Source organism: Crotalus tigris, unplaced genomic scaffold (assembly GCF_016545835.1).
Source record: "Crotalus tigris isolate CLP2741 ecotype Arizona unplaced genomic scaffold, ASM1654583v1 scf7180000017694.5664430, whole genome shotgun sequence".
In the NCBI taxonomy this organism is placed as follows: Eukaryota; Metazoa; Chordata; class Lepidosauria; order Squamata; family Viperidae; genus Crotalus; species Crotalus tigris.
In genome coordinates this window covers 2,994,336-3,017,971 of record NW_024096572.1, presented here as the reverse complement: position 1 = coordinate 3,017,971, position 23,636 = coordinate 2,994,336, and the positions used below count along the sequence as shown (strand labels likewise).

Sequence of the window (23,636 nt, the reverse complement as noted above, 5' to 3'; positions counted from 1 at the left end):
TTTTCCATACAAAGGAGAGAAGCCCATCCATTAGCAAATAGTAGAAATCTGGATCAAACTAAAATCTCCAAGCGCTGATTAGACAAAGATTGAGTTGGAGTTAGGAATGTTCATTTGAAACAAAAGATTAACAACAGCAATCAAAACCAGATAGTTCTTTAGGATTACTGTTAGATAGTAGACAAGAGACTGAGGCTAAATATAACACTGAATGACTGTTTTAACAAACATAAGAGGGAAAATGATACGTATGTAACCATGAAAGCCAGTTTAGTCTAGTGATTAAGGCCAAGAAATTAAGAAAGCGGGAGTCCCACCTTAGCCATGAAAACCAGCTGGTTGACTTTGGGCCAATCACACACACACACACTCTCAGCCCAATTCATCTCACAAGGCGGTTGTTGTGGAGAAAATATAAGGAGATAAGTGTGTTAGATACATTTGCTGCTTTAAACTATTTGAAAAAATAATAAAGGCAGGATGCCAAATAAATAAATAAATCCCCATTGTCTAGCATGATGTACTTAATTCCACCTTCCATGACCAAAATTTGATATTAGCAGAAAAAAGTGGGGAGGGCCATAGATGTATAGAAATAGGTGCTGCCACAGGATAATTCTTTAAAACCATAGGCCTTTCTTTTCAAGAATTAGGTATGTCTAGTATAATGAAAAGAAGGACTGCGGATGACATGGTAGCAGTGTTCCAATATCTCAGGGGCTGCCACAAAGAAGTGGAGGATCAACCTATTCTCCAAAACACCTGAAGGCAGGAGAAGAAGCAATGGGGGGAAAGTAATTGAGAGAAGACACCTAGAACTAAGGACAAATTTTCTGACAGTTAGAACAATTAATCAGTGGAATGACTTGCTTCCAGAAGGGGGTTGGACTAGAAAACCTCCAAGGTCCCTTCTAACTTTGGTATTTTGTTAACACAGTGACTAAACAGGTGTCACCATCTGTGATGGTAGTAGACTGCATTACTATCAGGCCCACTATCTTATGATACCATCAACTTAAATCCATAAATAGATTGTTAGAGTAGCCTTGTAGTTGTGTGCATTTTGTTGTTACCATTTAAAAATACAAAGGTGGCATTGAAAGATTCCCCGATTCAAAGCATTGTTCCCGTGAAAGGAGAATTAGGACATTGTGAAGAGAAAATTCCCACCAGTCAGAGAATAGCCTGCTCAGATTGCCCCCTCTAAAGACTAGATTGGTTATGGTTTCACATACACCACAGCAAAGCCAGTAATAAATAGATTCAACTCTCAGATACCAATGGCATGAGAATGCACAGGTCCAAATCTGATTCCAAACTAGTGTAATGTTCCCATATGAACGTATCCTAGAAGATTAAGAAGAGAAATAGACCATGAGGGGCTAATCAAACTTAGCACGGAATGACATTCTTCCTTCAGATTTCCTCCCACTCATCCAGGGTCTTCATTCCCAGAGAGGAAAATTTAGCAGCAGCTATTACCTCTTCTTTTGTATCACTGAATAATTGATTCTGACAGGAAAAAATGGGTGCCCCCCCTTTCCCTTCTCTCCTCAATTTTTCTGCTAAATCACAATGTCTTCTGAACTTCCTTTTGTGCCGTATCAGCTTGAACTATGAATCAGGCGCATAACATAATATGGGTCTCAAGCCTTTAAGTAACAACATATATTAAACATGTGCAGTGCTGTTACTAAGTTCACTGAAAAGATGTACATGAAGGGCTTCTTGAAGTTACTGGAAGTTCTAGAATTCTGCTGCTCTCACTCCTGACAGAACAGAAAACTTTTCATGAGAAAATCCCAAGAGTAATGTTAGGGCAAGACCCCCTGAAGTTAAAGGTCCCCATGGATTTGTCTCCCTCACAGATGCCTTTCTTTTTCAGCTTTAACAACTTTGTCTAGTGATAGCATTAGCATGACAGACACCAAAAGCACAAATAGAACAGCCTCAGTTATCCAGGAATCAGTGGCTTTCAAACACGGGGACTTTCTGAAGCATCTGTAGGATGTAGCTTGTTCGAAGCATGTTAAAGTCACAGCATTCTCTGAAGCTTTAAACCACATGCCTTTCACAGGACTGCTTTTCCACAGCAGGATTTTTTCCTGTGCAAAAAGACCCCAGTTACTGCGAAAAAAAAACAAAACCAAAAAAAAAAAAAAAACCTGGTTCCCATCCTTTGGCAAGCATTTCTGTACAAGCCTGAAGTGCTGTTTTTCTAAAAGAGGACAGCCAACACTCTCTTCGAGCAGCCAGCACCAAAATATCTGTCTCCCTTTCTAAAAAGAAGCAGAAAATGGAGGGAAGTTTTTTTTTTTTTTTAAGACAAGGTTTGTTTTTTTTCCTCCCTCTCTCCTAAGAAATGTAGTGGGCGAGCAACAAAATGCCAGTACTAGACATGTAAACAAGTCAGATTTGATTATCTATGAGTGAGTTCCTGTAGGATTCATTTTGTTTCCTTCTTTGATTTGCATGACTGGTAAATTAAGGAAACGTGCCGTGTTTGGATATGTGAAGGTACAAATATGTATATGATTCTGTCAGCTCAGTGGAAGCAGCATGCAGTTATGAAATGACACCATTTTTCCTGAAGGCCCTCTGTGCTACAAGGTTGTTAATAATCCGTACCAGGGCCCTATCTTGACAACATGTTGTTATTTACAGATTCTTCTTGCTTCTCCTTAAAATTGTAATGGCAACTCAACAGGAATGTGACTCCCTCAGCTATGATTATTTCAAGGCCTCTGGTCTACATTTATGTGTTTATTTATTTGCTGGTTTATTTATTTCAGGAATACATATGCTTTTTAAAGGAACTCTAAGATGGGTATTTGTATGTCTGAAGCTTTGGAATACCTTCAATCTGAATGATAAGGGGAAGCTAATGTACATCTTCATACATCTGTCTTCCTCAAATTCTCTCAGGAGTAATTCCTTCTAATTGCAGTGAACATCTGAACAAGGAAGCTGACAACAGAAACCTTAGCTTTTCACACTTCCAGTACCAACACAGAAATGTTGACTTTTAAAAACTGGAAATCTACATTACTTTACAGTGAAATCCTGCATAAGTAAACTTGAAGGTAAATCCTTCTAAGTTCAAAGAAGTTTACTTTTAGATAAAAGGATTTAGAATTACCATATTAAAATCTTGTTACTGTATCTTAAAATGTTCAAGACAGTCTTAGTCCATTGAGTTGCATCATTATTATCATATTTAGTATTGTCTATTTTATTAAAAAAAATGTCTCTGCAAATAGCAAACCAGCATATAGGCAAACCACCATAATGTGTCTCACTGATCTACTAAGTTTTTATATTTAGAGATAATATCTAAATTTACATTATCACCTGTATTTCTTTCAGCTACCCATTTAGATCTCTAAGCTGCTTAGTAAATATATCCAGTAATGCTAGTAAATACATTTCATGCTATTCTTACTTTGGAAATATGGAAAGTTCTAGCTGCATGTGTTTTAAGTTCTTCCTGAATTTGAATATCAAAGTATCTCACTGGTAAAATAGCAGCAACCAAAAAGAGGGAAGAACATAGCAATACTGTTAATTTCCTGATAGGTTTGAATTATGGGCTCATTTATAATCTATATTTATGACCCCTATCTAATCCTTCCAGCTTTTGAGAAATGCAGTTATTACATCATCCTTCCCAAACTTGTTGCCTTCCTTATGCAATGAGAAGTAATTTACTTACGGCTTAACAAAAAGGCACATTGACAGAACATCTCTGGAAAATGGCAAGTTGGCACAAGGTTATCATAAAAATATGAATAGGGTAGAACTTTCCCAATCTACTTATATGAATAGTACAATTTTAAATTGAGTTCCTACATAAATGGACTGTCTTGTTTATCTCTACACAAAGAGCAGAGGTTCCCATATCCCTCATGGTTACTCAAAACTGTCATCTTCCTTAAAGAAAAAACATCTGGATACATTAGGGAGTTTTGTACCCATCAGGACTCCAGGGACTGCAAATAATCACTGACAATACAGCTTTAATGATAGGTCTGATGCAGTGTTGTATCCAAATTTAAGATATTCTCAAATGCCAGTAAGCTATTCTTTACTAATTATATTTGGAGCCACATTTTGTTTTTTTAAAAAAAGACACTGCTTGACATTTCCCATAGATGTAAGTTATTTTATAATATAAAAAGGACTACTACACAGACAAAACCTCAGGAACAGTAACTCTATTAAATCATGCATTACCTCATTAAACCAGCAGCTTTGAAAATGTGTCAATGTTACTAACTATTTCAACAAGGCAACCTGGCACCTGTTTATTCTCCTCTATATTTTAAAAGGTCTTTTCCAAATTCCAGCTGCAACTGAATAACCGTTGTTAATAACTGTAAGAAGCTGTTTTCATAATTAAATATATAAATATAAGGGGTTTGACCAATTTTGGCTAACAAAGGTAATAAAGCAAGGACTGTACAAAATTATATTTTCTAAAATACAGCATTCTATGTATTTATGCCCATGTGTGTGAGAAAGAATGAGAGTTATTTTTGAGCCTTTCGTAAAGGATGTCTCAGTGTGTCTTACATAATGTTTCACCCATCAACTTGAGCGGCAATCGCCATATAAGTAAAACTACCAGATCTGGGTTACAAAATTCTAAACATCATTAAATGACAATAAAAGGCTTTTTTTACATCTGTTAGATGATCACCTAAATTTTGCAGCCCAAATATGAGAGCCCCAATAGAGGAGTGTACACATGATTACTGGTCAAGGGTTAAGCAGCTGGAAGGCTATTATACACAGTGGTTGAGCTGGATACGCTGTAAGCTGTGAATGCATGCTCTATGTATTTAGAAACATGTATTTATTGTTACACTGAAATAGAAAAGTCTTATCCTGGAAAGTGACATCTAAATTTGGCATCTTGGCTAATCACAGTTACTTAGATGCTAAACAAGAAATTAAAAACTGCTATGTTTCCAATGATCTCCTTTTCTTCCAAAGTTCATTTGTTGAAGATCACAACCTCAAAGCTGCAAACCAAACAAAATTGTCAGATGAAAATCGGAGCCAACATGGCAATTGACCACAAGAGGGCAGCAATGTTTTTTTATGAATAATGCAGTAAGACGGTGCCATTCAATATCATATTAAAATTACAAATTAATGATGACTTTTCAAAACATAATCAACATGCTTTTAAAAAGTACACAGGCAATAATGTTCTTACACTAACACTGCTAGATATCTGGCATCTTTCTTTTGTACTCTAGAGGGGACTCCAGCATCGCTTTCACCTTGTATTAGCCTCCAGTTCCGTAAGTCTTAATGTTCTCATGTACTTTTTCCTCTAGATACAATTATGTTTTTATGTTGAATAGTAAGCAGACATTATTGCCAGGCTTCATTTTAGCAGCATAGAAGTGCCTCCAGCTGAAAATAAATATTTTTCTTTCTGATGGACAAATAACATCTGCAGCGCAGCTAGGAAAGCTGCAAGGAGCTAACAACAGAGAAAGAAGAATAAGTCCACAGATACACACATAAACATAAACACCTGCTCTGAATTCAATGAATCTAGTATTTGAGAGAAATGTGGTGAGATGAAAGGCAATTTGAGATTGCACTGTAAAACCTGTAATTTCCTAAATGTGAGTTTCTGAGATTCTGAACACATTCCTAAAATATGAGTGAATACTCTCAAAGCATTTCCCGGATCTGTTTTCTCCAGGGATGGATGGCAGAAGAGGAAGACTACTTCCTCCTCTTTCCTGTCTCTTTTATACTTCTTAAAGTGATGAACCGACTCAGTCCTTTGATTACCTCCCATTCTCCTTCATCTATTGCTTTTAGTGCACTTATTTATTAGATTTATATCTTAATTTTCCTCTAAGACAGGGGTAAGCAACCTTGGCTCTTTTATGACTCATGGACTTCAACTCCCAGAATTCCTGAGCCAGCATGGCTCTCCATTTCCCCTCAGCATGGCTGGCTCAGGAATTCTGGGAATTGAAGTCCACAAGTCATAAAAAAGCCAAGAATGCCTACCCCTGCTCTAGGAATTCAAGGCAGGGTACACATCAGTCCCTCTTCTTATCTTTTTTTTTCTGGAGGGGGAGATTGGGCTGACAGTGAGTGACTGGGCCAAAGTCATCCAGGGAGCTTCCCTGGCCCTTAGTCCATGCCTTGCTCACCAGAGACATATGGCAGGAAGAGTTGCCTTAGCTTATTGGTCTTAAGGTCCTCTGTTATGGGTACAAATATGGCAATGTTGACTGGCAATGCAAGAGATCTTTAGCTGTTCTCTTTCTGGCTTCTTCTCCTTAAGAAGAGTAACTAAAAGCATTGAAGTGGGTTGAGATACTACCCTGTCTTGCTACTATAGAACTAACTAGCACAGAATTCTAAGGGAAGTAAACAATAAATTAATATACATCTGTATGTATATAATTTGTACTTCACTCAAACCGAAGAGCATAAGAAGCACCATATTTAATCAGAGTAAGAAACCCATCCAGTCCCTCATTCCCCCCCCCCAAGCATATACCAAAAAGAAGGCCACAAAGAAGGATATGAATATAATAGCAGGAAATAATTTAGAGAGCCCTATTGCCTCAATGATTGAAGTTAGTATATAGCCGTTACAACTAGCAACAACTGTCTATTTACTTATTACATTTATATGCCCCCCCTCCATCTTACTCAGCAAAGCAATTCTGGGTGGCATACAATTAAAATCATAAATATAAAAATATTTAAAATATTAACATTAGATACAGAAGTTAAAACCAAAAGCAAGATTGGTGTGGTGGGCGCATCATTTCTATTAATCTGTCAGTCATCTGCAGCATAGAGCATTTCCGTTAGGTCCCCAAGCCAACCTGCAGAGCCAGGTCATAATGCCCTTCCCAGATGAGTGGGGGCAGACATCACATCAGGTAGCAAGATATTCCAAAGAACAGGGGCCACAGGAAAAAAAAGCCCCTCTTCCAAGACTCTTCCAACAGGAACAGCATGGTGCATCCTGTATCCTCCATTAATTTGTGTAGCACATTTTAAACTGTGCAAGAGCTACGCTAGACTGCAAAATAGAACACACCAAGCCAAAGAAACCTAAAACCAACCAGAAGAGAAGACACAGTGAACTATTTGCGAAAGAAAATAGAGGGACATGTACTTGAAACCATAAAATTGAGCTTAACTTAAAGAAATCCTTAATTTTCCAGCTACTTTGATAAATTGAGCTAAATTCCCAATATTCTAAAGTTGCAAATTGTTCACTGAGTTATTTAACAACACAGTATAATTCTGTAAGGAACTACAAGACATTCGTATTTCTTAATGAACTATAGAATTTGGAATATATTAATATTTGGCATTCTGTGACAATTAGCATACACAAATATAAAATAGCTAGTTACAACAAAGTGTCTTTTGTTGGCATAGAAATCTACAGTGTAAAATTACAGTTTTCTTTTAAAAAATAGCTTTTCAAATATTACCTTTTCAAAAATAGCTTTTCCAATGGTCAAGATACCACTGGGAGTATTTTAAGCAAATATTCCCATTATTTTCATCTGTTCATTGTATTTTTATGAAAAGCTGGCGGACATAAAGAGTCTCATATTTTTCTGCAATATTAATGGAAACATAAGTGTATATATAGTATCTAACAACATCACTATGAAATTCAGGTACTCTCAAGCAAAACAAAAAGAACTGAACTGAAAAAAACCCGCACTGGAGGCTATTCTAAATGTACAACCATATTTTTCTTTATCAACAGAAATCCTAATACATTTGTATGCACTGCACTGGACTCATAGTTAGCCACCTCTTGGATCAACCCATGCCATGTATAAATGGTATCCACACATCTTTGATCCTCAGATAAAGGAATATAGAAAAAGTCATAGATAAATGGTTCTCTGGATTGAAAAGAATAATCATATTCCTGCTTGTTACAATGCAAAGCAGTGTTGATTCTAAATAAATGCTTAGTATAACCTGATTTGCGCACATAATATCCTCAGTAGAGTTGGATATTTTTCATGATGCTAAAATGAAAGACATCAAGAAGCCCTACCCCACCCCCCAATGTATTATTGCAATGCTCAATTCAGCAAGTGGTGATTAAGTTTCATGTTAAGATAAACAAAGAGCAAGGTAAAAATCAGGGAAATAAATCAGCTCTTTCTGAAATAGTTGTGCTATGAAACATTGAGCCTTGAAATGATTTCTAAAAACTAATTGAGTTATTAATGCTTTGGTAACCATGTTAGCCTGGTCTGTAAAGCCATTTTCTGCAGCAATTCCTATCAAGACTGCCTTTTTTCCAATATGCATTGGAATCGAGAAAGGAGAGGAATGAAAGGGCAATGGAGACATGGTTTCAGTGGCAGACTGACAACACACCACTCCTTCACGTGGTTTTATTTAGTTATTATACAACCATCTCTCTGTAAATGACACTTAGGATTATTTAAGATTATGTTGTAATCCTTTTAATCCTCTGTGCTTTAAATTGCAGGCTCAACACCAAAGAGCAAACTAGCACTTAGCAGAAATGTTTAAAGCATATGATTTGAACATAAATCTTCTTTTATTCACTACTCCTCTGATGAAGACCTAAATGCAACATGTCAGATTGCATGCAGGGGAGCCAAATTGCTATCTGGTCGCAGACTGCCACCACACAGTCACACAAGTCCTGTGAAACTATTTTCAGGTTCTATTTAGTCCACAAAAATAAGCAGCCACAAGGCAAGATTCAAAAATGCTACACAATACAGGCGTGAACTACCCACAATACTGAATGTTGAAGCTGCACAGAAGTGAGTTATGTCTCATATGTGTAGAACTCTCCTTTCAGCTTGCTTTTATTGTTGGGGAACTTTATGTAGTAATGCTTCTGATGCTGTCATACAGTGAGGCCTAAACAAAACACTTTGGATTACAATTAAAACTTGAGTGCTCTTCAGAAAAGGAATAATCAATACGCTGATGATCTTCAGTTTCATTTCTGGTGTTTTTGTTGCAAATGTTATTAGCATTCACAACAAAAGCAAGAAATCAGTCACCAAAATGGAAAATTTGATTGGAGAAGACCAGACCAGTAAATTAGGTAACAACAAACTGAAGAAAATTTAAAAAATAATAGGATCAAATACAATTTACAGAGAATGTATAATCTTCAGACTATGATTTTTTAAAAAATCTATGAATTAAAATGAGTCATTATTCTGTTATTAAAAAGACCAGAACTATCGCCAAAACTGAACACTTTAATAACAGAATAATCAGAGAAGACATTAAGATAGGAAAACGCCCACACAGCATGAATAAACGAGATGATACCTCCTGCCTACCAGCCATTTGGAAACTCGCCCTTATTGACAAATGAGTCCCTAACACAAAGAATGATACCAGACCCACACTCATGAAAAAAACACAGGATGTCACCACCACAAATCCACACAAAAAGCAAACCCAAACCCACACCAATGATGAGGCATGACCACAAACCAGAAGCCAGACCACAGCTGCATCATTAGCCACTTTAAACCCCTCCAATCCATACATGAAGCAAACTGACACCCATCATGAAGATGAGGCACGACCACAAACGCAAAGCCAAACAACAGCAACGCAATTCACTATCTCACCATCTCACATCCCCCTGCAACTCAGACTAACTTGAGCACAACAAAGCCACAACCGAAACAGAACACTCCCCCAGCCAATCAGAGTACAGCCAATTCCCACCCAATCAGAGCACAGCCAAGCCCCTAACCAATCAGAACACACCTCCACCCAATCAGAACACAACCAAGCTCCCACCCAATCAGTTCATACCCCCAGTGGCAGTTAATAGGAAGAAACAACTACGATCAGACATTGCTCCTAGAAACACGAAACCGAAAACACCAGCCTGAAGATGACGAATGGGACTTCTTCGAAACGTCACCAAGACACTTCCAATATTTACGTGGGAGAAAAACCGAATAACCAAAGACCTATATATGTATATATATAGGTCTTTGGTTATTCGGTTTTCTCCCACATAAAATTGGAAGTGTCTTGGCGACGTTTCGACGAAGTCTCATTTGTCATCTTCAGGCTGGTGCTTTCGGCTTCATGCTTCTAGGAGCAATGTGTGATTGTAGCTGTTTCCTCCTTTTAACTGCCAGTGGGGGTATGAACTGATTGGATGAGAGCTTGGCTGTTTTCTGATTGGATGGAGGTGTGTTCTGATTGGTTAGGAGCTTGGCTGTGCTCTGATTGGCTGGGGAGTTGGCTGTGCTCTGATTGGCTGGGGGGTTGGCTATGCTCTGATTGGCTGGGGGAGTGTTCTGTTTGGGTGGGGGCTTTGTTGTGCTCAGGTTAGTCTGAGTTGCAGACTCCTCCCTCACAGCCACACATGAAATAAACAGTGCATAACATCTCAGATAGGATCCTCACCAAAGCCAAAACCAATGTCCTTTTCAAAGGATTCAACTTTGCAGTCGCTCCCAAACACATCCCCACTGAAACCATTATATGTGGAGTTGAAACCAGCCTGACCAAAATCAACCCCGACGACGCTAATAGAATCAGACTCGAAATCACCAACATCCTCTGCACCAGCAAGCCACCCAAAAGCAACTTACCCAAAGAGGAACAGACAGCACTACGTAACCTGAAAGAAGACACCAGCATAATAATCTTACCAGCAGACAAGGGCAATGCCACGGTGGTTATGAACACATCTGACCACCAAACCAAATTAACCAACCTACTCCAAGACTCTACATACAAACCCCTAAACACAGATCCCACCACCTACCTGGAAAAAACCACCAGATCCAAAATAAAAGCCTCCCCCATTAGTGAAGAGATCCAGCAAAGAATCATTCCCAGAGAGAAATCATCCAAATGCCCTAAGTTCTATGGTCTCCCCAAGATACACAAAGAAGGAACCCCACTTAGACCCATAGTCAGCTCCATAGGCTCACCTCTACAAAACCTATCCAAATTTCTCGCCAAACAACTACAGCCCTATGTAGAATCCATCACCTCACACGTAAAAAATTCATTCCATTTCTTAGAGATCATAAAGAAACAAAACTTACAGCCCAGCGACCTACTCGTGAGCTTTGATGTCATATCCCTGTTCACCCGAGTGCCAATCAAAAAAGCCTTGACAGCTATCCAAAACAAATATAACCCCCCAAAACACATCCTAGATCTGACCAACCATTGTCTATCCAACATACTTCCGTTTTGTCTGTTATATACTTCATCTATAACGGAAAAAAATACAAACAAATAGAAGGAGCACCCATGGCATCACCCCTTTCACCTGTCATTGCAAACCTCTACATGGAACACTTTGAAACCCAAGCTCTAGAAAAATCTAAACACAAACCCAAATTCTGGCTCAGATACAACACCTTCATAATCTGGCCACATGGGAAAGAAAAACTGGACAACTTCCTCATACACCTCAATGGCCTACACCCCAAAATACAGTTCACCATGGAAACAGAAGCTAATAACCAACGTCCCTTCCTAGATGTCTTAGTCTACAAGAAATCCAATGGCTCTCTAGGACACACCATCTACCAGAAGAAAACACACACAAACCGCTATCTGCATGCTCTCTCACACCACTACCCAGCACAGATCAACTCCATAGCCAAGACACTCATCTCTAGAACAAAACGCTTAGCTGATGAACAACACCTAAAAACCGAACTACACACTCTCACTAATGTACTTACATCCAATGGATTCCAATGAAATAAGATTACCAAACTAATCCAAAAAGAAACCCCCACTAAAACCCAAGACAGAGAACAGGAAAACGGCAAAGCCCTCCTCCCTTACATAAAAGGCACCACAGACAGAATCAGTAAGATCCTCCACAAACACAACATTAAGACAGCATTCTGCCCAAAAAGAAAAATATCCACCATCCTAAGAAACCCCAAAGATAAAATTGAATTAGAAAATCAAGGAGTATACGAAATCCCATGCATCACTTGTCCCACCCCATACATCGGACAAACCAACAGAAGAATAAGTGCACACACTGAAGAACATAAGAACTCAGTCAAAAAAGAGGAACCAACTTCTTCCCTGGTCCAACACCTTAAAATCACAGGACATGAAATTGACTTTAAAAATACCAAAACCATTGCCAAAAGTGAACATTTTAATAACAGAATAATCAGAGAAGCCATCGAGATAGAAAAATGCCCACACAGCAAGAACAAACGAGATGATACCTCCCGCCTACCAGCTATTTGGAAACCCACCCTTATTGACAAACAACTCCCTCACACAAAAAATGACACCAGACCCACACTCACAAAAACCACACAGGATGTCACCACCACACATCCACGCAAAAAGCAAACCCAAAGCCACACCGATGATGAGGCACGACCACAAACCAGAAGCCAGACCACAGCTGCATCATTAGCCACTTGAAACCCCTCCAATCCATACATGAAGCAAACTGACACCCTCCATGAAGATGAGGCACGACCACGAACGCGAAGCCAAAAAATAGCAATGCAGCTCACCATTTTAAACCCCCTGCAACTCAGACTAACCTGAGCACAACAAAGCAGAGCACCCAAACAGAATACTCCCCCAGCCAATCAGAGCACAGCCAACCCCCCAGCCAATCAGAGCACAGCCAACCCCCCAGCCAATCAGAGCACAGCCAAGCTCCTAACCAATAAGAACACACCTCCATCCAATCAGAACACAGCCAAGTTCTCATCCAATCAGTTCATACCCCCACTGGCAGTTAAAAGGAGGAAACAGCTACAATCACACATTGCTCCTAGAAGCACGAAGCCGAAAGCACCAGCCTGAAGATGACGAATGAGACTTCATCGAAACGTCGCCAAGACACTTCCAATTTTACGTTGGAGAAAACCCGAATAACCAAAGACCTACATATATATATTGAATAACTTGAATTATTGCTTCACAATATATATATTGCTTCACAATATATATATATATATATATATATATATATATATATATATATATATATATATATATATATATATATGTCTCTCCCATATTTGGGTCAACAGGGTATAACATACAGCATTCTAGATAACTCCTCCTCTGTTTCTTCCCTCCCTAACACAGCTGGCAAAAGTGAGACAGAGCCTGTGGCCTAGAGGTTTAATATAGCTGCCTAACATGCAGACAGCCCAGGTTCGAATCTCAGAAGGGTATGTCTGGTTGAAAAGAGCTAAAGAGTTTGAAATAGCTATTCCAGTTCTCCCTTAATTCTTTGCTAGCAATCCAAATTTTAGAAATGTGTGATGTCACAGTTGTGACTGCTGCCTGTAGATGGCTCTAGTTTGAGCTGATACAAAGCAAAAGATTTCTCTCTCCCATATTTGGGTCAACAGGGTGTAACATACAGCATTCTAGATAACTCCTCCCCTGTTTCGTCCCTCCCTAACACAGCTGGCAAAAGTGAGACAGAGCCTGTGGCCTAGAGGTTTAATACAGCTGCCTAACATGTAGACAGCCCAGGTTTGAATCTCAGAAGGGTATGTCTGGTTGAAAAGAGCTAAAGTGTTTGAAATAGCTATTCCAGTTCTCCCTTAATTCTTTGCTAGCAATCCAAATTTTAGAAATATATATATAGAGAGAGTCAGATTGACTATAAACATCATGACAGCGTAGTCACCATGAATAATTGGCATTTGTACAAAAAATATAATGTTTGAATTTCCTGAATGTGGCATAATCCCAAAATTGAAAAAGTTACTGAAAATGGTTTTATAATTTTATGAGGCTTTTTAATTGTTTTTTTTTAATAATTAAAAAATCTTTATTAGTTAAAAATCACAATTTAGAACACTATATATCAAATATAATAACTGAAAAGATGTTTTATTTATTTATATTTTATTATTCTTAACTGCCAATCTCCCTCAGATTAATTCTTTTAGATGTGGCAATCTCCAGAGACAGCAGAGTGAAGCAGAAAGAATTGAAGAAAGTTACAATACATAAAGACTGAACAATCCAAATGCAGCGATTATAGAAAAGATCTTGCAAAATCATCCCTGTAGTTATTAGGACTTTAGCCAAAATTATGAATATCAACTGTGGATTTACAAAAAAATATGAGTATAATGCAATATGAACCATCTTATTGGGTACATTACATCTTAGGACATTACTAGAATTTCTAAACACCAGTAATGTGTGACTATTTTTGTTCTTACTACTGTGTTACAGTATTCCTTGATAAATAAAAGCATAACAACAATAGGACCAAGTGTCTTAAAAAGTTGCAAAAACAAGATCAAAATTTTGTAGGATTTCAAAATTCAAACTGATAGGTACTTAGGGTATAAAATACACCAGTCATTACTATTCTAGAAAAGAAGATGATGTGGTTTATTGTTTTGGCAATATCTGGAGACAACTGAATTGATGAAGAACAATTGGAGAAAATAACAAGATATGATTCACAGATTGGAGTTGGAAGATAATAGAGGAAGAAAAGACTGTCATATCAATTGTAATTGGACTTCTTGGTATGATACGGCTTTTATTCATGGCCATGGAGAGAACATGCATGTGCCACAAAAATATGGCAATGTTCACAGATGGCTGTGGCATTTTTGTGGAAATGACCATTTGTCTCCCACAGCGCCCAAGAATTTACTTCTAAGGTTCTATGGAAAACTTGCAGAGGCCTTGAATGTGCCATTCAAGTTGTTTTATTTATTCATTGAATTTATTTGCTGCCTATCTCCTAACGAAATAACTCAAGTTATCCACATGAACCCGACTCAGATATCTGAGGTTGTAACCCTATTCCAATGAGAGTTCTGAGTTATCATGGATTGTAATATAAGGCTGTAATCCACAAAATTGTTACTTGGAACTTGCTTCCACCATAATTGAGCTGCTAAATATTATCAGAAAGCAACTTGGTTAAATTCTTTGCAATCATTAAAATTATTTGTCTTTGAAGAAAAGGCAAGGCTCTTTGAATTAACTTTGAAAAATGTAGCTTTTTTTCCCTTCCCCATCACTTTGCCCCCTAATCTGTCATTAAAGCCCTGAGAAATCACAAAAATAAACAGTCAAATTCCATTCAGTTGGGAGTACAACTTGTGTAAGCAGCATGTGAAAGTTCTGTTTACAGAAGTTCATTAGGTCAAAGATCCCAGTTTTAAACCCAAAACAAATTACCTCCTAACTTTTATAAACAAATTGCATGTAGCACATTAATCAGCAAATCAACAGGTTCTCAAGGGTTTTGAGTTAATTCAATCATCAAGACACTTTAGCCAAGGGAGAGGGGAAAAATACTGAATAAAATATTATGCTTTTCAATTGCTTTAACAGAAAAAATGCAAACATCGCCTTGGTGTACTATAGTCATTAAACAGCTGCCCTTGGGAAGGAATCCTGATTATGAACAACAAAATAAAACAGGAGACCCTTGATTGACAAAGAACAAGGGGATAAAAATAAATCATATCCTACCTGGAAGACATTCTTTTTGCTAGATTTTTCCTTGGTCCACTCAATCTGAGCGCCACACAAGTCCAGCCACTCAGGTTTGGACCCTTTCTGTCAATAAAGAATGTTGAGAATGAATTGACTGTTGCTTCCAAAGATATTGGTGAATTAATTGATCAAATTCACCTGGACCACCTGTTCACCATATTGGTGAACAAATTTTCACAGGAATTCTTATGAACCCACTCTTAATATATGTTGCCCAATTTATACATTACTTATACAAAGTCCTCCAAAATATTGGTTAGTAGCTCCTAGGAAATTGCAACATCTACATTAACTTTATTGTGACCAACCCCCCCCCCCAAATAATGTTTTTAATCTTAGAAAAAAACATAAACTTAACTTTGTTTTATAAAAACTCAAGCAGACACAGCTCAGGTTAGACTTTGCAAGTAATGTTTGGCTAAGCCCATTTCTCTGTTCTGAATGCCTCTTTCTCTGTCAATGTTTGTTCCACTGAAGGTCTCGCTTGTGGGGAAAAGGTATCTACCAAGTCATGATCATGTGTTGAGTTTGTTGTAACTCAGCCAAAGCCTAAAGCCTCTGAGTGCAAGCAGTCATCTTAACTATAGGCTTCCTCCCAAAGGCTTCTTCCCACAGCTCTTAACTGTGTTTCTCACCCTGCTGGAATTTTTTGAGCCAGATGTAAGTAATAACATTTCCAAGGCCTACATACTTATCAATCAGGCTATTCCCTTTCAGACTAAGCGGTATTAGGAACAATACAAAGCAAAAGTGAGAAATAATAAGGCAAAGAAATTAAAGGCAGGAAGTACACTATTCAGTATAGTTTTCCATGTCTGTTTTTGCAAAACATTTGTCCTTCCACTGCACCATAGACTTCTTTACCTTTTAAATTTCTCATCCTTCTCTTCTTGAAGATTTTAAAAAGACATCTATTCAACTACAACTTTCTAATTCTTCCTCTTCCACTCAACCTATTCACTCTTCCTATAGTAATAGTTGCTTTTCCATTTGCATTTAACCCATTGCTGCTTGATCCTACACACATCCCCAACCAACACTTCTAGCTACCCAACAGGCATTCCTTAAACATTCATCTATTTATTTTATTTACCTAAAACAACTGCAGGGATATCACACAGCTTTGTCTTTGCTAAATGTTGAGCTATTCACTAGGCATTCCACTGATTTTCATGCACATGTATTGCTTTAATCATATTCAGCAGCAATTTTCAACTCCATATTTATACACTCTCTTCCATAATCCAAGCCTATTCATTTTACCCTGTACTTTTTTTTCAATTAACAAACATACTTTTCTCACATTAATACATCTATCAATGTCCTGATAAATAAATAAATAAATAAAAAATCTGGTCTGTATTCTCATCCCCAACCCTCACTGTATGACATAAAGGCACAATGCATTTTTCGTATTTTAATCTGTCAACTCGTCTACCTTTTTATCAGATTTATCTCAAATACTTTCCCAGGGCCGCATAATTCTGTAGTTTTTGCATTCATTTCTGTTACTCATCATTTTGTACACACAAACAATAGAAGTATTCTTCCAATGGCCTGGCACAGATGCAATGATGGCACACACATATTAAACAACTTGCACAACCTCTCCATAAGCATCATATATTCACACTTCAAAATTCTTCTAGTGATACCACCACCATTTTTCCAACATCCTTCAAGCATTTATAACTTTTCTTGGACATTAGCATTTATTGTACTGATTTCAATTCTAATTTTCAACATACATTGTGTTTTCTTGTATTACATATTTTCTCATGCCTACCAAAAAGCTCCGTGTTTACTCTCCCAATTGCTTTTCTTCTTTTTGACTATATTCTTTGCAAATGACTTCTTCTTTCTTTTGCACTCAGTATTTTGCTTTCATGCTTATTTTTACAGCATTTCCTTTTCATTCACAACCTACTTCACTGTATCATTCTGCCAAACGTCCTTTTACATCTTTTTTCATTAGTATGAATATAGTCTGCGGTGCTATATAACATAACTGTTTTCATGTTTATCCAAGTACTTTCCACATCTTCTTTGTATTCTTATCATCCATCACCTTATACCTTTTTATATACCTTGCAGTTATAGTTTCTTTAACTTCTGTTCTTTTATTCCATGTCAATTGTTTCCCAAGATCCAGTTTTGACAATATCTAATAATGGCCCATCTCATATTCAAAATCCCTTATCACTTTCCTATCGCCCACTGAATCGTTCTCAATTTTTTTCTATCCTAAACAATCAGCTCAGCCATCCTTTTAGGTGTATATTCATTCCTTTACCATACATATAAACGTGGCCTTTGGTTTTTAGTGGCCTGGTGTGGCTGCTCTTGTGCTGGACTGACTCAGCCTTTGGAGAAAGGAAAGGGGAGAAGAAGCCCAGTTCCAGCCTAGAAGGGCAGCTGTGCTGTCCTGGAACATAGAATCAAAGGGCACGAAGGGATCTTGGAGGTCTTTTGGTCATGAGGGCAGATAACCTGACCTGACAGCTAGCTAGGGCTGTTGTGGGGAGAGGGAGGGACAGCAGTCCCATTGTCCAGTTTGGTATGTAGTGTTGGGGACTAGACCCCTAGAAGAGGGGGACAGTCTAGGGCAGTGATAAAACCCATTTATTTATTGCAAAATGCCAGGGCCGCATCAGCATTGTGGTGCCCTCAGGGGATGTGGGGGTATGTGGCTCATGGCAGAGTGGGTGAGTATGACTGGGATGGGTGTGGCCATCTTGAATTTGTTCATGAGGGGCATGCCTGTGGGGTCGGGCAGGGTTGGGGGAGATCCAGGGAGTCTCTGGCAGGTAGAGCAGTGGGCAGCAGGCTCATCCTGCAGAGTAAGGCAGGGGGCAGGGTGGGGTGCCATTGCTGTGGGGTAAGGAAAGGCACACAGAGGCCAGCGAGCACATGGGGGGCGACGGTGTCCGTCAGCAGCCACAGCCTACCGGCCCCTCAACCGGTGCACTCTGGGGCTCTACAGCCCACTGCCAATACCGAGCCAGACCTCCAGCAGCAGGCAGAGTAGGGGAGGGGCAGACACATGAAACAGACCACTGGATACACCTACTCCATCCCATCTGTTTTTGCTTGTGGTTGGAGAGCAGGTCGCTGCTGGTCATCTCGGTCCCCTCACAGATCTTACCTTTGGCCTGCATGTGGAGGCTGTTCCCTGTGTACCTTGGCCCTACCTTGGGCTGCTGCTGCCAGCAGCTTGTGCAAGTCCATTAGGCTGCCGCTGCCACCTAGAGTGCCTCACTCGCCCAGCACAAAGGAGGCTAAACGGCTGGCTAGTAAGCTTGAATAGAGGTGGTAGAGCACGCCCATGCCCAGGAAGCAAAAAGGCCACCCCGAGCAGGGAAAGCCAGATCCCCATCGGTGCCATGCCCCCCCCAGTCCCAGCTAGGATTGCATGCCTCCCCCCATCTCTGCTGGGTCTGGGCGGCCATGATGCTGATGGGGATCCAGCTTTTCCCACTCAGCATGGCCTTTTGCCTGCTAGCCCTGGGCATGCTCTTTCACCTCTACGTGGGGTTTTCTAGCTGACTGCTTCACCTCCTTCATGTTGGGCAGGTCTGTAGCTCTGGGCTGTGGCCTAATGGACCTGTGCAAGTGGCTGGTGGCCACGGTAGGTGCATGAGAAGAATGCGCTCCACCCACAGGCCAAGAGCAAGACCTTCGAGGAGGCTGAGGAGATGACCAGTAGCAATCAGCTCTCCAACCAAAAAGAGATGAGACAGAGTAGGCATGTCCTGCAGTCCATATCATGTGCTCCCCTGATTCCGTGTGCTGCCGGTGCTGCCACAGTGCTGCTGCTGGAGGGCTGGCCCAGTATTCACAGCGGGCTACACAACCTGTTGCTGGATGCTGTTAGCCCCTGTGCATTCACCACTTCCTGTCCATGTGCCTTGGGGGCTACCAGGTTGGGTGGAGCCAGGGCAGCAGGGCCTAGTCCCTCACCATCTCTGGGGCATCCCCAGGGGGGCTAATGCTGCTTGCTCACTCACTTCCTGCCCCATTGCTTCACCATCACTGGTCTAGGGCATTCTATCATTCATTCATTCATTCATTCATTCATTCATTCATTCATTCATATCCCTCCTTTATTATTGTGATAAATAACTTTAAGGCATACCTAATATGCCTTCATCCTCCTAATTTTTCCACAACAACAACCCTATTGAGTGAGTTGGGGAAGGAGGGAGGAGGGAGAAAGGGAGAGAGGAAGAGAGAAAGAGGGGGGGGGAGAGAGAGAGAGAAACTGGCCCAAAGTAAATCAACCAATTTTCATTAAGGTGGGATTAGAACTCACCATCTCCTGCCTTGAACCTGATACCTTAATCATGTCCCAAAATTGAAGAGAGAAAAAGAGGACAGAAAACTGGTGGAGAAAGAGAGGAGTAAGACAAAGCAGCTGGAGAGAAAAATTGGAAAGTAATCTGAGTGTGCAGACCAGATGTCAGTTCCTAGTTGGAGAGGCAAAAGAAAAGTCCATGGGTGGCTTCCCTGGAAGAAGAGAGGTCCCAGAGACAGGGCATCTAAACCCAACAGGAGTAGGAGAGAGGCTTCTATCTTTGATGAAGCTCCATCTCTAGGAAAGGAATGCATATATTTATCTATTCCATCCATCTGATCAGACCATTTTCATTCAGAGCTGTTACATCCTTCCACTTTCTCAGTTTCATGGATATCTAATATAGAAAATCTTTAATAAATACTCTTCTTTTAACAAGGCCAAAACATTCCCCAGGAAGGAGAACTTCTGAAAGAGCCATCCTTGGAAGAGGGAAATGTGAGATTAGGCAAAATCTCAAAATTCTTCTTAAACTGTGATGTCCCAAGCTGGGCACAGAAGTTGAACTTGACTACAGGTTGTCCTCCATTTACGACCACAATCGAGTCCAAGGTTTGTGTTGTTAAATGACATCGTAAATATGAGCCATTTGCCAAACATCAGAATTTTGATCATGTGACCATGAGGATGCTGCAATGGCCATAAGTGTGAAAAACAATCATAAGTCACTTTTTTCTGTGCTGTTGTCACTTAGAGCAATCAAGTCTTCTAATCCACCCCCCTGCTCAAGCAGGACACCCTATACCAGGGCTCTTCAACCTTGACAGCTTTAAGACTTGTGGACTTCAGCTCCCAGAATTCCTCAGCTATACTGGCTGAGAATTCTGGGAGCTGAAGTCCACAAGTCTTAAAGTTGTCGAGGTGGCAGACCCCTGCCAATACCATTCCAAATGGATATCCAGTCTCTTCTTAAAAACGTCCCGTGATACAGCACCCACAACTTCTGCGTGAAGCAGGATTAGAACTCACAATCTCCTAGTTTCTAGCCTTGAGCCTTAACCACCATACCAAACTGGTTCTCCCAGTCAGGGTAAGAACTGTCTTTTCTCCCAGGCCCAGGGATAGAAGGATTGTATAGATCAGGGGTAGGCAACCTTGGCTCTTTTATGACTGGTGGACTTCAACTCTCAGAATTCCTGAGCCAGCATGGCACAGCTTGGAAACCTCTCCCTTTCCCCTCAGGAATTCTGGGAGTTGAAGTCCACCAGTCATAAAAGAGCCAAGGTTGCCTACCCCTGGTGTAGATGAATGCCCAGAGATGGTGGAATAGCTGCCTGTTTTTTCTTGGAGGGCTGGATTTAGGCAGGGTATTGATGTGACCTTCCCAAAGTTGTGTTTTACAAGATAAATGTCCATATAAATCTTTTAAATAGCTAAATAAATGCCCTTGCTTTGTATTTTGCAGTCAGGTCAATTATGTTCTATCAAAACAGTTGGAAGAAACAGTTCTTATAAAAAGTGCTAAAAGTGTCCTTTACATTTAAATCCTGTTTTTGTGAATACGGATGTAGAGAGCACTTTTGTCCAGCAAATTAGTTTGCACAAGGACTAATAGCCTGAGCTATATTACTATCTGCTGAGGTTTCTGGAGGCTAAAAACATGTACTTGGGCTAGCATTTCATGTCAAAACAGAAATTTGCTTAAAAAGAGATGGTCTTCAGAGAACATTGCTAACAACTGTATGTAAAGAATGCATAGCAACCTAATATTTTATAACAGAGACAGGTCAGCCTGTGATAAAGTTAAGAGTGGCCAGTTAAAAATGTTTCCTTCAAATTGGTATACAGGTAGTCCTTGACTTACGACCACAATTGAGCTTAAAATTTCCATTGCTAAGTGCGGTAGTTGTGAAGTGAGCTTTGCCCCATTTTACAACCTCTCTTGACACAGTTGCTAAACGAATTGCTGCAGTTGTTAAATTAGTAACTCGGTGGTTAAGTGAACCTGGCTTCTCTATTTGACTTTGCTGATGAGAAGGTCGCAAAAGGCAATCACATGACCCCAGGCCACTGCAACCGTCATAAATATGAACCAGTTGCCAAGCATCCACATTTTGATCATGTGACCGTGGGGATGCTGCAAATGGTCATAAGTGTGAAAGACAATCATAAGTCACTTTTTTCAGTGTTGTTGTAACTTTGAACAGTCGCTAGTCACTAAATGAACTGTTGCAATTACCTATAAAATATAGTGTTCCTGTTATCTACTTATAGTACCTACCTACCTACCTACCTACCTATCTACATCTTAGGCATTGACAGGCACACAACTTTTCCAATTATTATGGTCCATTTCCCAAGATGCCCCACGGTTAGTGTGCTCCATGTACTTTCAATGTTACTCAATAGGAGCTAGGAGGCGTCCTTCTCTGTTGCTGTGCTTGCTCTGGGGTTCTTTTCCAAAAACCCTGAGCCAGAAGTAGGAGGAGCTCATTTTAAAATGGTATATTTATTAGGGATGCATAAGAGGGACAGATATCTTTTTAATTAATACCTCTGTTATCTTGCTGATGTTTTTAGTTGTTTGGTAACCACCCAGCCACATGGTGAGGACTGGATGGCCATTAATTAAATAATTAAATCAATTTATAACAGTCCGGTTAACTGTCCTGTTAACCAAAGCTGGCACAAATGTCAAATGTTCTACCTGATGAAATATCTACTCTCAATAAAACCAGAATGGAGTCTGAAAATGGAAGAGTGAGTGAATGCAGTTTTGCTTCATGTTTTGTATTTATAACATAGCCTTTAATCAAGAACTAATGAATTAACTTATTTCTAAGTAGAGTATATATATATATATCCACCTTTATGGGAAATCACAGTATTTTCATTGTAAAATCGCTATGCTATTAAATTCATACTGCAACGAACAAACATCGACTTCATTACATGATTGAATTAATGGTTGGATTCTTTCATTCTCCAAAATAAACCATTCTTAAAAGTAAAATTGGTAAACAATTTTTAATCAGTCAGAAGTATAGGTTTATTTTCTTTGTGCTATGAAAAATTATGGCAGGATGATTTTTTAAAAAAAGAAAAGAAAATCACATTAATCTGCATCAGAAGCAAATAAGCTTGTCTCCAGAGTTCAAACTTTTTTTTCGTGCTAGGCCTGTAATAATAAAAAAAAATCTTATTACATTATTAACAGGCATACTTTGACAATGAGAGAATTCAGCCATTAATAAAACAATGTAATGTAACAGAAAGGCTAACCTCTATAGTGCAGAAATGTTTGGTCATTGTTTTATTTACTGTTGACTGAATATGGTGTACATTTATTTCTGTTCTATTGTAGGTTCTAAGGAAAAGTAAGTCATTTTTTTAAAAAGAGAGTGGATTTACAAAGAGGATAAAACTGATTCTGGGGTAAGAGTGACAGGCAGTCCTCAGGTTACAACCATTCTTTTAGTGACTGAAGTTACAAGGGTGTTGAAAAAGATGACTTACAATCAGCCCTCATACTTAACAACCATCTCAGCAGGCCCATGGTCACATGAACAAAATTCACAAGCTTGAAAACTGGCATGTATTTATAATGTTGCAGTGTCCTGGGGTCACATTTGCAACTTTTCTAGCTGATTTCTAATCAGCAAAATCAGCAGGGGGAAGCCAGATTGACTTAACAAACCATGTGATTAATTTAATGATCACAGCAAAAAGACTATAAAATTGGATACAACTCAATTAACAACCATCTTGCTTAATGATAGAGATTTCAGTCCCAATTATG

At 39.3% G+C, this 23,636-nt stretch overlaps 1 protein-coding gene across 4 annotated transcripts in view; it reads right to left on the bottom strand.

The window, feature by feature from the left end:
* Positions 1-23,636, bottom strand: part of ARHGAP15 (Rho GTPase activating protein 15) — a 448,034-nt gene that overhangs the window by 351,439 nt on the left and 72,959 nt on the right. For all 4 annotated transcript variants that reach the window (XM_039338235.1, XM_039338233.1, XM_039338234.1 and 1 more), the window contains exon 6: positions 15,520-15,606. In XM_039338235.1, the coding sequence (XP_039194169.1) occupies positions 15,520-15,606 (87 nt within the window). The remainder of the gene's footprint in view (positions 1-15,519; positions 15,607-23,636) is intronic.